This window comes from Staurois parvus, unplaced genomic scaffold, assembly GCF_062004578.1.
Source record: "Staurois parvus isolate SC_StPar_1 unplaced genomic scaffold, SC_StPar_1.0 ptg000096l, whole genome shotgun sequence".
In the NCBI taxonomy this organism is placed as follows: Eukaryota; Metazoa; Chordata; class Amphibia; order Anura; family Ranidae; genus Staurois; species Staurois parvus.
In genome coordinates this window covers 9,803,646-9,821,260 of record NW_028317892.1, presented here as the reverse complement: position 1 = coordinate 9,821,260, position 17,615 = coordinate 9,803,646, and the positions used below count along the sequence as shown (strand labels likewise).

Genomic DNA, 17,615 nt, shown 5'->3' with positions numbered 1-17,615 from the left:
TCTGGCCCTAACCAGATCTTCTCTGCCCAGAACTAATGTGGGGCCCTGGGAGTCAGACTCCACATCAACCCCTTTAAGGAGTTTTAGATATCAGGAGGCGAGGTTTCTGATCATATGACTGCCATGATTGGCCGTCACAACAGTCACATGATCGGAAAGCTCCCCATCATAAGTAGAGATCGGGAGCTGTCAGCCGCCGGTAACTGTGCTGGGAGTGTGCATAGCACATACTCTCAGCACAGGTCTGTTTATCTTTAGGTACACATACGTGCGGCCTCTTGGTGTTAAAGCTCACCCACTGAGAAGCCACATATACGTGTGCGGCCGGTGCCAAGCAGTTGACGTTCTAAACATTAATTGGGTTTTTTACTTTGCATAACTGGCCTGACGGAGCATGAAAATAAGATCATTACACCACAGTGATGGTGATTTCTTTTAGTAGACCTATTCAAAACACACACACAACCAATCTTGACAAAGAATCATTTATTCTTGAAAATTTATCTTTACAAAGTGCAAGATTCTAGTAGCAAATTGAAAATGAGAAATATAATTAATAATTATATTTAATTATTAATCAGAAAATTGTGGCGCATACAGAGAAAAGTTTATAAATAGTGGCATGTTCCTGGGTCAAAGCGTGCACTTCATTATTAAAAGGCAAAGTAAATGATGCCAGTTGTGTTGTTGGCGGACTATGATGAATAGGATGCAAACATGCTAAAAAAAACACAGCAAACAAATTAGATGTCAGTTAACATGCTATAAATAAAAGCTGTAAATGGCTATAAAATTAGATGAGGTGTGATTCAGGATTTTAATTGTTTTAACTCATGCTGCAGAAAAACACTCAATGTATGCAGTCATCATATATGGAGATGTAATCTGTCCAAGCCATTTGGTCTTGCAAACAATGAGATGTATTAAAAAAAAAAAAAAAGTTTAGGAAGCACAAGTTTAAAGCAGCTCAACCAATTTTTTTTTAGAAATATTTTTGCTTGTAAATAAACTAAGAATCATCCACAAAATTTTGTGATTTGCTTGTTTCCAAAGATAGATTTGCTTACAAAACATCGTGATTGCCATGCAGTTTTTTCACAGCCTTACAACGAACAGCACTGCTTGCCATTGAGACTTAACAGATCTAGTTACAGCAACACCATCTGGCATGCCACTGAAAATGTTCATCAAGGAAAGGATCCAACAACCTGTGCAATTGACTTCTACATATAACATGTATTGGTAAGGTAAGAGGTGACAGGAAAAAAATTCTGATGAGTGTCAAGCCCTTCATTCAGTTAACATTTAGTTCTTGTGTTGTAGTTCTCAATGGCCTCTTCTGTGACAGATTCATCCTCCTCTATATCTCTCTTAACAGTCTTGCCTTCAAGGTCACAAACCTCCTCTGGGGGGAAGCCATGCGGCTCGGCTACCTTTATCGTCAACATGTTGAGAGTGATCACGGAGCCTGCAGGAATTTTAGTCTTTGCAACAACAGATTTACCAAGCTGAAAGATAAATATTTATTATTTACTTTTTTAAACATACCAGCATGAACTGCACAAAACAAAAGCAACAGAGCCTGCAATAAAATAAAAGATTACATTTTTTTATATATACACACACACACACACCAATCAGCCATAACATTATGACCAATGACAAGTAAAGTGAAGAACAGATTATCTTGTTACAATGGCATCTGAAAGCAAGTGGGATATAGTCAGCAGAAAAGTGAACATGTTATCCTTGAAGTGGACGTCTTGAAAGCAGAAAGAAAATAAAAAACAACAAACGGGCAAGAGTAAGGATCTGAGCAACTTTAACAAGGGCCACATTGTAATGTCCAGACAAATGGTCAGGGCATCCCCAAAACTGAAGCTCTTGTGGGATATTTCCAGTCTGAAGTGGTCAGGACCTACCAATAGTGGTCCAAGGAAAGAACTGGCAAACTGGCAACAGGGGTATGGGAGGTCATTCACTTGGGGAGTGAAGGCTGGCCCATGTAGTCCAATCAAACAGAAGAGCTATTGTAGCTCAAACTGCTGAAAAAGATGGTTTCGACAGAAAGCTGCCTGAACACACAGTGCATCATAGTTTGTTGCGTATGGGGCAGCGTAGCCACAGATCAAACAGGGTTCCCATGCTGACCTGTGTCCACAGCCAAAAGTGCCTACAATGGGCACATGAGCATCAGAACTGGAATACAGAGCAATGGAAGAAGGTGGCCTGGTATGAGTATTTCAAGAATGGTTTGATGAACACAAGTTCAAGGTGTTGCCTTGGCCTCCAAATTCTCCAGATTGCAATCCAATAGGGCCTCTGTGGGATGTGCTGGAACAACAAGTCTGATCTATGGAGGCCCACCTCACAACTTACAGGACTTCAAGGATCTGCTGATGGCTTGATTCTAGATACCATAGCATACTTTGTGAACACCCACCATAACTCGTAATAACCTCAATGTCATGGCTGATCAACAAAAGATATTTTAAGGATAAAGCATTCAAGCAGGAAGTCTACATGTTGGAGGTGAACTCTAGGCAAACCACTAAATACACCAAACACATATGTGACTTGTTTCACTGGCTAGATTTCCCTTTCTCCCCCCTCTCTATATATTCAGCACCACGATTTACCCAACTGACACAGCAAGGCAGGAGACCTTATTTTATTCTGCTGTGTTTAACACATACAGGTCTTGTCCCTCTCCAAGCTTGTGACTGGAGAGTAAAAAGAAGCAGACTGATGAGCTCACCTTACTCTATTCAATCCTATCAAGCATTCTCCTCGTTGGCCAATGAGCACTTCAGCACAACTGATTTGGATTGTGTGCCCCCCCCCCCCCCTCCCTGTCTGAGCTGTTCTATACTGACACACACACACACACACACACACACACGGTTTTCTACCTTCATGCATTGTGTGTGTAGCAGCTCCCCTGCACCCCCCCTTCCCCATCCTGATCTAGCGACCTAGTGATCTGTCCACGAGAACCTCGGTTCTCCCAGGACTTTCACTCCTGATTGGCTGAGGCAGCAATGGGAGCCATTGGCTGTCAGTCACTTCCAGTGAGCCAGTCAGGAGAAGGAGGGGGCAGAGCTGAGCTGAGCCTCTGTGTGTGAATGGACACGCATAGCAGTGGCTTGGAAGCGCGCATGCCATTTGCTGTGGGGGCGCCTGACAGGAGGGAGGGGCCAAGAGCACCGACGAGGGACCTGAAGAGGAGGATCCGGGCTTCTCTGCAAAACCACTGCCCACAGCAGGTAGGACATATTTAAAAAAAAAAACAAACAAGACTTTAGTATCACTTTAAGTACCCTAGTAGATTTTCAAACAAGCATTTGTGCGAACATTTTTTGAATGTTCAATGACTGGACAAAATGTCAAAGATCTTCAGAATTTTGTTTTCTTTAGGGAAATGACGATCTTTCCAAAATCAAAAAAAAAAAAAATCAAACTACATTCACTTTTTGAAAGTTATTTGTTGGACACACACATTCATAATTGCACATCTGCTGACAAACATGCTGCCTAAAGACTTGAAAATGGTGGTACAGTATCTCACAGAAGTGAGCACACCCTTCACATTTTTGTAAATATTTTATTCTATCTTTTCATGTGACAACACTAAAGAAATGACACTTTGCTACAATGTAAAGTAGTGAGTGTACAGCTTGTATAACAGTGTAAATTTGCTGTCCCCTCAAAATAACTCAACACACAGTCATTAATGTCTAAACCGCTGGGGAGCTATATAGTTTATTGAGGGAACCATGAATGCCAACATGTACTGTGACATACTGAAGCAGAGCATGATCCCCTCCCTTCGGAGACTGGGCCGCAGGGCAGTATTCCAACATGATAACGACCCCAAATACACTTCCAGACGACCACTGCCTTGCTAAAGAAGCTGAGGGTAAAGGTGATGGACTGGCCAAGCATGTCTCCAGACCTAAACCCTATTGAGCTTCTGTGGGGCATCCTCAAATGGAAGGTGGAGGAGCGCAATGTCTCCAACATCCACCAGCTCCGTGATGTCGTCATGGAGGAGTGGAAGAGGACTCCAGTGGCAACCTGTGAAGCTCTGGTGAACTCCATGCCCAAGAGGGTTAAGGCAGTGCTGGAAAATAATGGGCACACAAAATATTGACACTTTGGTGCACTTGCTCTGGAGCTTAGTAAATGGAGGTAAAAGTGCACTGTACAAATACCCAAAACACATGCAAAGAAAATAAAAACTGCATTTTTGCTTGCATTTGATTGGATGGTAAAAATCAGCAGAGATTCCCCTCATTTACTAAGCTCTGGTGCAACTGCGCTTGCAGAGTGCACCAACTATTTGCCTTTAGTAAATCCACCCCATTGCTTCTACACAGAAATCAAGGGTCCTTATTTGCAGCATGCTAACAGGCTTTTTTTACTTGGGATATAACTGGTTTCCAATGGAAAAACCGGTTAGGCTAGGGTCACAGCACAAATCAGCACATGTTTGATTTGTTTTTAATAAGCGTTTTGGTGCTCTACATTGTGTTAATGACATGTGATGCATTTTTTGCCTATTTTAGTACTGTTATTTTGTCTGACCCAATTTGCACTGCAGAGCTAAAATGCTATCTGCCCTATTTTGTCTCAGCACATACCCATTACCAATTCAGCATGTTGGTGTTACTGGCACAAAAAAAAAAACACAAAAAAACACACAACAGCTTTTTGCCTTGTCCATGTGATGGGACTTTGTTGACCTGTTGGTCAAACCCAATACAAGTGGCATGAACAAGCCTGAAGGTTTTATATAAAAACTTGCAGCGCTATAAGCAATAACCAAAGTAAAAAATAAACGTGAAACATATTAATATAAATACACACATAAAAACAAGTCCTGGGATTTCAGTCCCAATAGTGAAATGTGAAATAACAGTGTACAGAGAAGTATAAACCACAATCCACTGTTGGACATCCTCTTCAATTCTTGAGAACCAGTGTGTAAAGGAAAGCCTTCACCACAATATCCCTTTGGACACACCCTCACCGTAAAATAATGACCCCCCACAAGAAACGTCATAAAGAACGTTAATCTCATCCCAGCCTCTGTTGACTCTCCTCTCCTTCAAAACTGATCCATGATTCTCAGCACACATGAAGCCCAGGTAAAGTGAGGTATATGCATCTCTCAAAATAAAAGATAAAAGCTGGCAAAGTGCTCACTGTAAGAAACATTTATTGTACCCAAATAAAACAATGCACTCACAAAAAACACATGGAGTATTGCTTAAAAAAAAAAAATCACATACAACAATGCCGATACGAGCAGGCCAGGTCAGTTTCCATTGATGTATACAAAACTACGCTCTACCCCCACCCTTGCTCCAAAACTATATCTCCGAAGAGCCCTTTAACTGCCAACAGTGAGAAGGCATATATTTAGGAGTATGGTTTTACTGGAAAAGTAATGTATGGATGTTGAGAGCGACACCGGGGTGGGGAATAGGAAGAGTTCTGTGGCTCAGCAGACAAGAACCATGGTAGGATCAACCATGCAACTTGGATTTCAGTGCAACAGAGGCATTGTCAGCCCAAGATTAAAAATGCTGCAAGTACTGAAAAAATATTTAAAGGATAAAACATGGTAAATGGGCATGTATTGCAGAAAAGGAAGCATTCATCTCCTTTTTGCAGGCTGCTACTTATTTCATTTGGTGGAGTTTGTGACAGGATTTACTTTCTTTCCACTCATTCCCTGCCAAAGCCTGGAAAATATCCAGGACTTCCAGATATAGGGAAAATATTTGAGACTCTAACAATGCAACACTTGGTTCATAAGTAGCCAATCTGTGAGCCTAAAAAACAGGCATAGAGTTGTGGTGCAAAAACCTATTTAAGATTTGTTCAAACCAAGGAGGGGGCCTGGCCACAGATCAAGGAGACAGAACTGGAAAGTCAATTCCCTCTGTCCATACAATAAAGTAAACTTTGTCCATGTTACTTTGTCCATGCCCAAGGCAATAGGTTCACTTTAAGGCAGCAAGACGACTGTCAAGCAGCCATGGCAGTTTCCAGTTTGACTGTATTTCTACCACAAGCCATTTAAAAACAAGTTAAAGTTTGATATTACGATGCTCAGAAATGAGCTAGGTGCTTTAAAGAGACTGTAACTTTGGCCATTTACGACAAAGCAACAGTCTCTTTAAAGCACACACCATGTCCCATTTACACTCTCTATCCCTTCCACACCATTGCTCTGCAGACCTAACCATGTTCTGCATTGCAGATTATGCAGTACATGGCTTTGGCCTTTATGTGAGATTTACAAAGCTTTTCTCTGGTACCGACTGACCCGACTTGAACGCTGAATTCTGGGAGGTGGTGCCATGCTCCCCCGTACCTGGTAGTACTGAGTACTCCAACAGAAGGAGGACCAGTGAGAAAGGCAATTTTAAGTGGGTCGGTGGGTGAACTGGCAAGAGTGTCACTTTTCTTTCAGAGCAAAGCAAGAGTGTGTATTTAATCTGCAGAAGGGGATATAACTTCCTGTAGTTGTACAAAACACAAATCCAGACTAGAATCATTTCAGAAAACCAAGAAAAAAAACAAAACAAAAATACCATGAGAAATTAGTTATTTTATGAGAGAGGAAAACAAAGTAAGTTTTCTTGACATACACAGAATACCAGGCATGAAACTCAGCCACTTTATTGGGTACACTTTGCTAGTGCCAAGAAAATATCCCCCACACCATTACACCACCACCAGTCTGAACCATTGATACATAGCAGGATGGTTCCATGATTTAATGTCTGTCAAATTCTGACCCTACTATCTGAATGCTGCACCTGAAGAAGTCTGCCCATTCCCCTCTGACCTCAAATTATTTTTGTCCACACAAATGCTGCTCACTGGATATTTTCTCTTTTTTGGACCATTCTCTAAACCCTAGAGATTGTTGTGCATGAAAATCTCAGTAGGTCAGCAACGATTTGAAATGCTCACACCAGTCTGGCATAAACAACCATGCCACATTCAAAGTCATTTAAATCTCCTTTCTTCCAGATTTTGAAGCTTGGCTTTAACTTCAGCAAGTCGTCTTCACCATGTCTAGATGCCCAGATGCATTGAGTTGCTGCCATGTGATTAGCCAATTAGCAATTGAACAAGTGTACCCAATAAAGTGTCCAGTGAGTAGATGTGTTCTCACATAAACATCAAATTCCTATTTTAAGAACTTCACTTATGACCCAAGCCACCTGAATCAGCTAACAATATGAGATAGGCAACCACAAGACTTGTGTCCTTTGGATCCAAATACTCAAACCAGTCCTCAATGGAAAAAACAAAAACATATGAAAAAAAAACAAAAAACAAAAAAACCAAACACCACACAAAGTATATATACAGTTCAAGGAAAAAAATAAAGAATATTAACGTTACCTTGTCGTGACAAGCCATTTCACAAGGCAAACGCCGTTTCTCAATAGAACCCATGGCTTTTTCCACAGTCCGGATAGATCTGACCAGCTCAGCCAGTTCATTTGGCTCTAATGAAGCCTGGTGGTCACTTCCTTTCCAGGTCTTATCTAGAGTAACATGGCGTTCAACTACTTTGGCACCCATGGCAACAGCTGCAACTGTAATAGCAACACCAGTTTCATGGCCGGAGTATCCAATAGGGATATCTGGGAAGGCTTTCTGGTATTCCTAGAAAGTAAAAACAGGCAATCTTTAAATGTGTGTCAAGAAATTTTCATATTCTAATAATTACAGTCATACAAGCAGTCTATGAGTTGTAGCCCCAAGTAGTATGAGACTCTTGCCATTTCTTTTAAATAGCAAGTGCTGTAGTGCAACAGAACTGCACATACCGATAAAATAATGACGACATTTGGTAGCAGAACCTTTCACTGATTTTTCTACACTTGAGTCCAAAACGGGAAAAAAAAAAACCAAAAAAAAAACTTTAAAAAGTGCACAGCTTAAAAGAAAAAATAATAATTGTGCATTAAAGCCACCATTATATTTTTTTTCCTAATCATATACTTTAGTTCCCATTACAAGAAATGCAGGCCCTCAATTATTGATCCTTGTGGATCAGAGTAATGTTTACATTTTGCTATGGGCCTGTTTTTTCAGTGATAACTTAAGATCCATGTAATATAGGACATTTTTTATTCAGAACAAACAGCTCTTTTGGTAATATTTTGTAAAAATATATTTCATTTGAAATGCAATGTCAAAGCAAAAAAAGGGTATAGGAATCTTAAAATCTAAAAAAAAAACAAAAAAACGTTAAAGCACTTCTGTACTTTGACCAGTGCTAGTTAAAAGAAAAAAAAGTGCCACAGTAGATAAAAAGTATATATTTTTGTGTAATCTGTCCCATTTATAAACATACTAAAATTGTTACAATTAAAAAAAAATAAATAAAAAATGCAACTCTAACAAAATTGATAAAACGAAAAGACGAAATATTAAAAAGTTAGGGTTAATGGTTTTTTTAAACTTGTCAGATTGCTTTTACCAACATCATATGCAGATTGAAGCTTACCCTTGTGATCTTTAGAAAAATACACATTTCAAAAAAAATTAACCACTTGCCCTCCAGAGGATTTTCCCCCCTTCCTGACCAGGCCATTTTTGCATTACGGCGCAAAGTTACCTTAACTGATAATTGTGCGGCCATGCAACATTGCACCCAAATTAAATTTACACCTTTTCCCCCCATAAAGCTTCCTTTCGGTGGTATTTGATCGCCTGTGCGTTTATTTTTTGCGCCATTTACAAAAAAAAAAAAAAAAATGCAGGGCCATACAAAGCAGTGCGCTGGAGCTGACATGGGAGATAACTCCTACCCGGAAATGCAAAATCATACACAATATACACACACACATATACACACACACACATATACATACACACACATATACATACACACATATACATACACACATATACATACGATTTTGTGCACCCCTGCCGCTATGTAGCAAAAAGGAGGTTCAAGGAACACTTTTTAATCAGAGTATAGCATCAAGTCAATTAAACTCCTGGGATATTGATCTGGTCAGTTAAGTAGCAGAGGGGGTTAATCAGTTTCTGCTGCTTTGGTGTTCATGAAATTAACAAAAGGTGCACTACATGGCCAACAATGAGACCACCAGTAAAACCATTCCTGTTTTGGGGGTCGAAGGTTTACTGTGTCTCCCAGCACAGTCTCAAGAGCATGGAGAAGATTCCAGGAGACAGGCAGTTATTCTATGAGAGCTGGATAGGGCCGCAGAAAGTCTTTAACCAATCAGCAGGACCGGTATCTGCTCCTTTGTGCAAGGAGAAACAGGGTGAGCATTGCCAGAGGCCTACAAAATGACCTCCAACAGGCCACTGGTGTGAAAGTCTGACCACACAATCAGTAACAGACTTCCTGAGGGTGGTCTGAGGGCCCAACGTCCTCTAGTGGGCCCTGTGCTCACTGCCCGACACCATGGAGCTCGATTGCCATTCAACACCAGAATTGGCAGGTCCACCAATGGCACCTTGTGCTTTTCACAGATGAGCAGGTTCACCCAGAGCATATGTGACAGACATGAAAGGGTCTGGAGAAGCCGTGGAGAACGTTATGCTACCTGTAACATTGTTCAGCATTACAGTTTTGGTTGCAGGTCAGTGATGGTCTGGGGAGGCATATCCATGAAGGGACGCACAGACCTCTACAGGCTAGACAATGGCACCCTGACTGCCATTAGGTATAGGGATGAAATCCTTGGACCTATTGTCAGACCCTACGCTGGTGCAGTGGTTCCTGGGTTCCTCCTGGTGCATGACAATGCCCGGTCTCATGTGGCGAGAGTATGCAGGCAGTTCCTGGAGGATGAAGGAATTGACAGCACTGAAAGGCCCCCATGCTTGTCTAACCTACATCCAACAGAACACTTCTGGGATATCATGTTTTGGTCCATCAGACGCCATCAGTTTGCACCTCAGACTGTCCAGGAGCTCAGTGATGCTCTGGTCCAGATCTGGGCGGAAATACCCCAGAACACCATCCGTCTCATTAGGAGCATGCCCCGACCTTCTCAGGCATGCATACAAGCACGTGGGTGCCATTTTGGAGGTGCTGCAATGAAATTTCAAAAATTGGACTAACCTGCTGCATCATTTTTTCACTTTGATTTTTGAGGTGTCTTTGAATTCAGTCCTTTGTAGGTTGATAACTTTCATTTCCATCAAACAATGGGGCATCCTTACATTCCTAACACTACCCAGTCCATATCAGTATAGATATCCAGCATGATATTTTTCCCCATTGAGATCTGATGTGTTTTCAAAGTGTTCCTTTCATTTTTTTTTGAGCAGTGTAAAAACAGTGAAAATGTAACAATGTTTACTCTGTATTTCTGAATTACTACAGAACAATGTTTGCAAACACTGATCAAAAGGTTAGGTTTTTTTTAAAGCAGTGGCTAGATCTGGCTACTGTATTCACACAGTAGGTCCTGGCATGAATTGCCACTGAAAGTGGCAGGGAGAGCAGAACAGTTTGTGATGTACACCTTGGGGGAGATTTACTAAAAACTGGTGCAGCTGTGGAAGGTAGCCAATCAGCCTCTAAATTAAGCTTGTTCAGTTAAGCTTAGAAACCAAACAGCTTCTAGGTTTTATTGTCAATGCAGAGCTGCACCAGATTTTGCATGCTCTGGTTTAGTAAATAACCCCTCCTTGTGTACTTCAGTGAAGGAGCATGCCTAAGACAAGACTGGTTAGTTTGAAAAGGTTGAGCAACACATTTACCTTTGTCTGATTACTAAATACATCCACATCACAAGCCAACTTCATCAAACTCTTGGGAGAACCCACAGGTAGTTCTCATAGCAAGCTAGTTAGTCTCCTAGTTCGGACACATCTTGGCTTTCACTTTATACCACTGAATGGAGTCAGCTTACCTGTGCTTTTCCCCCCAAATAATCTCTACCAAATCAGCCACAGTCCACTTAAACATGTCCAGTTTTGAGCGGACATATTCTGTAATAGGCCAGGTAATTTATTCATTTATTTATTATAGGTATTTATATAGCGCTGTCAATTTATGCAGCTCTTTACATATATATTGTACATTCACATCAGTCCCTAACCCTCAAGGGGTGTACAATCTAAGGTCCCTAACTCACATTCATACATACACATACTAGGGCCAATTTAGACAGGAGCCAATTCACCTACCAGCATGTCTTTGGAGTGTGGGAGGAAACCCACGCAGGCACAGGGAGAACATGCAAACTCCAGGCAGGTGGTGCCGTGGTTGGGATTCGAACCAACAACCCTAGTACTGCCCGGCGGAAGTGCTAACCATTTAGCCACTGTGCTGCCCAGGTAATTTGAGCATTCATTTCTGAGGCACACTGATAAATCATCAATAAGATATTGGCTTTTCATGCTGGAAGAAAATAAATAGATAAAGAATGCCTAATTTGGGGCAAGTGGTTATGTGGTGTGCACGTCAAATTCTACAATAAATATTTTTAAATGCAGACCCCGTTACCTCCTCAAATATTGCTCATAGCTGAATAAAAAAAAACTTGATTTTAAAGATTAGTATACAAAGAAAAAAACCCCTCACCTGTATTACACGTAGATTGACATCCTCTGGAAGAAGGGGATATGCACTAGTACACTGCAGTATACAGAAGTTTGGATTGATTGGTTTTACAAGTTCATAAACACGGCGCATGGTATCCATTGACTGCATACCACTTGAAATGACCATAGGTCGACCTAAAAAGGGCAGGAAAGAAAAAAAATTAAAAAAAGTATACAGTGAAATGTTTCACAAGGAATATTACCCAGTGTAATAAAGTTGTTGCGTGCATTAGGCCTCTTGCATACTGCAGCTTGAAAAAGCTCAGTACAGTTTTTTTGGTTGTTTTTACACTGAGGTAAAATGTGACCCATTATTTACAATGTACCTTTACACACAGGCTCGTAAACAAGTGACTTGTATTCTTCAGGAAAAATACAAAAAAAAAAAAAAAAAGTAAGAGCATAAATTATGAATTTTCCCTAAGAATACATTGTATGTGCATATGCACCAATGCAGACAAATACATGCAAAAATGGCTAAAATTATGGATTAAAAAAAACCCAGATGCTCAATCAGTATCGTGTGCAAGAGGCCTTACAGTACAGGTAACCATCTACTCCTAGCTTGATAGAGGGCTAGACAAAAAAAATGAGTCTGGGTTTACACTGATGTGGTGCAGGATTTGCAGCGGTTTTTGTGCGAATTCTGCACCGCATCACAATCACACCTAGTTCACGTGAACCGCTGCAGGTGTGTAAGTTAACACCCCAAAATCGGTCCACAAAACACTGATGAGTAGAATCGGATGTGAATACCCTTGCGGTCTGATTTTAGTGTGGACCAAAAAAAAAAAAAAAAAAAAAAAAAAAAGGTCCTGCAACTTTTTTGGTGCAGGTGCAGTACAATTTGAGCTATACAGAATGTATGGCTCAAATCGCACCGCAATCGCATGTGATTTGCACAGAAATGCAGTGCGGTTCCTGTACGAATCACATGCGATATGCCGCACCGCACAAATGTGAACCCAGGCTGACTATCTTGTACTGCCATGTATTTGCAATAGTGTCAAGAATATCAAATGTATAGCAGTTACTGTACTTCCAGCTGCCCTAATCCAACATAGAAGGCCAAAGCAATCAAAGGTACTGGATATTGGGAACATGTACAGGTCTCCTGCCTCATACAAGTCAGCAGTGGGTGTCTCATTAGCCAATCACCAGGCTCAAGTTCTTTCACACAGGGGAGTGCCTCACTCTATACAACAGATCAGGGTGATGGCAGTCAAAAAGGTATATGCAGGCAGTTGCTGTACAGTCAGCATTAGTTTGCCTTGTGTCCACATAGTACACGGTTTACCGCACACAGCTCTGAAGGGAAAGCATGGTATGCATCCTTTCAAAGCCCATATGCTGGGGACATGCACAATATTTATGTGGCTCCCATTTTAAAATTTTATTAAAGCAGATAAAATATTTTTAAAGTTTCTTTGAAAAAAAAAACCATCCATTACCGATACTGTATAAACGCATTCTAAATATGATTATGTTTTCTGTGCAATAACACAACTGGGTCATTTAATTTCAGGTCCCTGTGAGGGAATTCAAAATTACTATAGAAGTACAGGCGTACCTCAGTTTACGAACGCCTCGGTTAACGTAATTTTTGGTTTACGAATGAAAATCCATTGAAAATACCTCGGTTTACAAATTTTTTTTCACAATACGAAGCAAGTTTCCCCAGGATGCATTGCACCTGGGAGGTTTATAGCGCCGGCCCCATGACTTTAAAGAGCACTTTATAAAGAGTTTTGAACAGATAAGACTTTTTACTTTTTTCGAACCAATGGAATGGATTAATTTGCTTCGTATTACAAATTTTTTTCGCAAGTGCATTGAAAACCAATAAATAAATTCTGGAGGTCAGAAAAAAGTAAAAACAAAAAAGTCTTATCTGTTCAAAACTCTTTATATAGTGCACTTTAAAGGCATAAATACTGTACAGGGACATGATTAAAAATTTCCAGAATGGCTCTAAAACTCGATGCACAAACCGCTTCAGCACCTCCACATTCGACGCCACGTGCTACCCACAGCCTCCAGCATGCACAGGGCTGGCGCTATAAACCTCCCAGGTGCAATTCATCCTGGGGAAACTTGCTTCGGATTGCGAAAAACATTCGTAAATGCACTGAAAACCAGCTTCCCCAGGATGAATTGCACCTGGGAGGTTTATAGCGCCAGCCCCGTGCATGCTGGAGTCTGGGTAGCATGTGGCGTCGAGTGTGGAGGTGTTGGAGCAGTTTTTGCATCGAGTTTTGGAGCCATTCTGGAAATTTTTAATCATGTCCCTGTACAGTATTTATGCCTTTAAAGTGCACTTTATAAAGAGTTTTGAACAGATAAGACTTTCTGACCTCTGGAACGGATTAATTGGTTTTCAATGCATTCCTATTGGAAACCGCATTTCGGTTTACAAATTTCTCACAATACGAAACGTCCTACAGAAAACATTAAATTCGTAAACCGAGGTATACCTGTATTATAAATGGATCTGAAAGCATACTTGTCTGCCCATCTACACAGACCCTAAATGTAAAATCACTGGTTTCAGTCTATAGCACAGATGCACCATTGCCCAATTCTTTACGGTCTCCCATTTTATGAGCACCAGGCACTTGGGGCCCCTTTTCCTTAGTGAATAAAAAATAAATAAATAAATAAAATATAGGAGTATAGCGATTTTACCAACCTTTCTGGGCTGTCTTTTTTAAATAGATCAGATTATTTGTGTCCCCTGACCCAACTTTAAAGAATGGAACCCCCAGTTCATGTAGAAATTCCACAGCCATCTGAAACAGAAAACCACATGTTAACATGCATACAATTTTTAAACTGTGATATAAATAAGTGTTTCTGCTGTGTTAAGTTTTGTGTCCTGGATTCCATGGTCTTCACAATAAAGTGAAACGTTAGTGGTGGTTGGGGAAAAAAGGTAGCCCCAGCAACATTTCTCAAGCACATATACATTGGGACTGCCATCCTCCAGCAATTGGAACTCCACACTCCCTGCTGCTGCTCCATCACTGCTGCTACCATCTTCTGCTTACCTTGAGTCTGGGGTCTGCCTCCTATCCGAGGCTAGCAGCTGGTAATTAACGCAGTCACATATAAGCTGGCTTTACACTACTGCGGCACAGTTAACATTTTATAGTTGCTGGGAATGAGCTGGGAGTACTGCCCAAGAACCACAGTCCATGTACAAAACAAAGAAATGCTAGCAGGAAAACGTACAAAGATATTTGGGAGCTCTATTGTAGTGGCTTATATGATCAAAGAGTTGTTAATCTGGGCCATTAAGTTTTTGCAATAGCAAAGCTTTCTTGTTCAAAGAGCTACATGTGCTGTTATTTTGTTGTATTCTCTCCACGTTCTTTTGACATTAGTTTGAGATTGCTTTAGAGCTACCATACTGAGCAAATAGGAAGCGGGTCAACTGTGTCTGCAAAGAAAACCCGGCAACAATGGTTCTTAGGCTGCATTCACACTTGAGCATTTCGTAGCTTGAAACTCGAAGATCCAAAAAATTTTGCTCACACTTAGAAAATAAATCATCCTCTATGGTGCCTGTTCACACCTGAACATGCGAACAGGCACCATAGAGAAAACCTTTTTTACGTTTGAGTGTTTTTGGAGCTTCGAGCTACAAAGCTCTCAAGTGTGAATGCAGCCTTAGAATCTCGTGGAGTGGAAATCTTCTCCTACCTGACTCAAAGCAGATAGACTATGCCTGAGATGCTGGAGGAGAGCAAAACTGTAAACTGATAATAGTTTGCACGCATGTTATCCTGACGGCACCATTTTTTTTTTGGTGTTTATTGAAGGTTTTCTCATGTACAAAACTACTTGAGAATAAATAAGCAAAAAACAAAATCAGAATAAAGATGACATTGAAGTGCTACCCCCACAAGTAAGATGTAATAACATAAGTACAAGATGTGCATGTAGGCAGCAATGAGATTTATAAGGTGTGGCTTGGTATGCTAGGTGCATCATATTACTAGAAAGTGCATCATATTAATAGAAATACAGCCCCATGGCCTGGTTGTGGAAGATATTTCTTAGGCGGCCTTGTCATTTTGAGATGTAAGGAATTCATAGATTGCCATGATACATCAACAAATCAAACAATCACAGTGATGCCATGGACCACATATTTTACTGGGCAGCCTCTTAACATATGTATCTTTGCATAACACAAGGCTATTGTTCACTAGCTTTTTCCATATGTATCTTTGCATAACACAAGGCTATTGTTCACTAGCTTTTTCCAGAAGGGGTTGGAAAAGGGAGCCCTTCTGGACAGAGTGAGCCTGTTTGCACCATTGTTTTTATGCCTGTTCTCAGCACTCTACTCAGGCAGGAGATGGAATAGAACAAAAATACAATGAGGACTCTTTAACCACTTGCCACCCTCCAACAGTACAGTTACTGCTATTGGGTTCCACAGGCCCCACGACACTTGTATGCCGCAGTGCTCCTTCTGTGAGCAGACAGGATATCATGTGTTTGCTATGACCAATCATAGCAATCATAACACCTGTCATGAATGGATTTCATTCATTCATGACAGCTTGCTTACTATTGCGATACGGTGATTGGCCCACAGCTATCACATGATACCTGTACCAATCACAGCACCCTATACCATGCGATAGTCCACCCCTTCCCAAAAGGACTACAATTTCAAAAAAACAAATGCCATCAATTTTGACCCACACAGATGAAATACACAGATTTGGGTTATTTTTACTAAAGAAAATGTAGCAGATTATATTTTTATAAGAAAAACTAACAAGCCTCTCTCCCTCTCTCGAGAACAAAAAAACAGTGGTGATTAAATACCACCTAAAGCTCTGTGTGAAAAAAGTTGCACAGTGCTAAACAGCAAAAAGTGGCCTGGTCATGAAGGGGGTAAAACCTTCCATAGGTCAAGTGGTTAAAAGGAGGTTGGACATAGGTATTCCTATATAAGGCATTCAGAAGAATTTGTCTGACACATTAGCTGCCATTCCATCTTTAGAACACGACATAACTAAAGTCTAAGCAGCTTTGTGGTTAGAAATGTCTGAAATGCGAATATCTTCTGAATTCCTGTGCAAATATTGCCTGAATCAAAACTCCCTTTTCATGCATATTCTTTTAATCTTACCTCATCCATTCCAGAGGCTGTAAAATAAATGCCTATTTCCTTTGCAAACTTTTGTAGCTCTCGGTACTGATCATGGCTGAACTCCAGGTGGCATTTGTGTTCCCCGTAGGTCTTTCCCCAGGAATGTGGAGAAGTGTATGGTCTTTCTAAGGCTTTTTTGTTGAATTTGTACTCTAGTTCACTTTTCTGGAACTTTGCACAGTCCGCACCACAATCCTGAAAGTACAAACATAGTTTGAGGAAAAAAAAAAAAAGTGAAGTATCCAGCAGAGTATTAGAAATTGCTGAAAATAGATATAGGATTTTTTTGTATCTCTATGAGAACCTGGTGGTGAGATAACTCAAGACTGTACACCTACCATGGCAATTACAAGGGGTACCACTCTTCATTGGATTTTTTTAAGCGGATAATGAAACTCAATATTCAGATCAGTGCCTGGAATTATAGCAAGATCTCAACACTGGAGAGAGCCTACAGTACCCAACCTACAACAAATATCAAGTGGTGTTGACTCACCATGAAATATAACACCAAAAAACAATTTCTTTCATCTGTTGAGTAAGCCAAGATTAATTCTCCACTGGGTCCTTAAAACAGATCTTCACACTCAATCAAAACTGACTATTTTAAATCCTTATGCCGCTAGCATTCGTAGATATGAAAGTAGATCAGATTTAGTTTTATACTTTTTTTTACATTTCTACAGTTACTTCCTGGTTTCTAGGCCTAGGCAAACTCATCCCATGAGTCTTCAGGAAGGGTTTTCTCAGCTAAGTGAACCCTCCTGCTTACGTGCCTGAGCTAAGGGCAGATGTATTCCAGGACAAATGCTATTTG

The 17,615-nt window shown here is 40.6% G+C and overlaps 1 protein-coding gene across 1 annotated transcript in view; it reads right to left on the bottom strand.

The window, feature by feature from the left end:
• Positions 1–469: 469 nt before the first annotated feature.
• Positions 470–17,615, bottom strand: part of NANS (N-acetylneuraminate synthase) — a 53,080-nt gene continuing 35,934 nt past the window's right edge. Inside the window, exons 2-6 of the mRNA XM_089670889.1 lie at positions 16,778–16,993; positions 14,318–14,417; positions 11,609–11,763; positions 7,429–7,695; positions 470–1,508 (exon numbers count right to left, since the gene is read on the bottom strand). Coding sequence (XP_089527015.1) covers positions 1,299–1,508; positions 7,429–7,695; positions 11,609–11,763; positions 14,318–14,417; positions 16,778–16,993 — 948 coding nt within the window. The 3' untranslated portion in view covers positions 470–1,298. The remainder of the gene's footprint in view (positions 1,509–7,428; positions 7,696–11,608; positions 11,764–14,317; positions 14,418–16,777; positions 16,994–17,615) is intronic.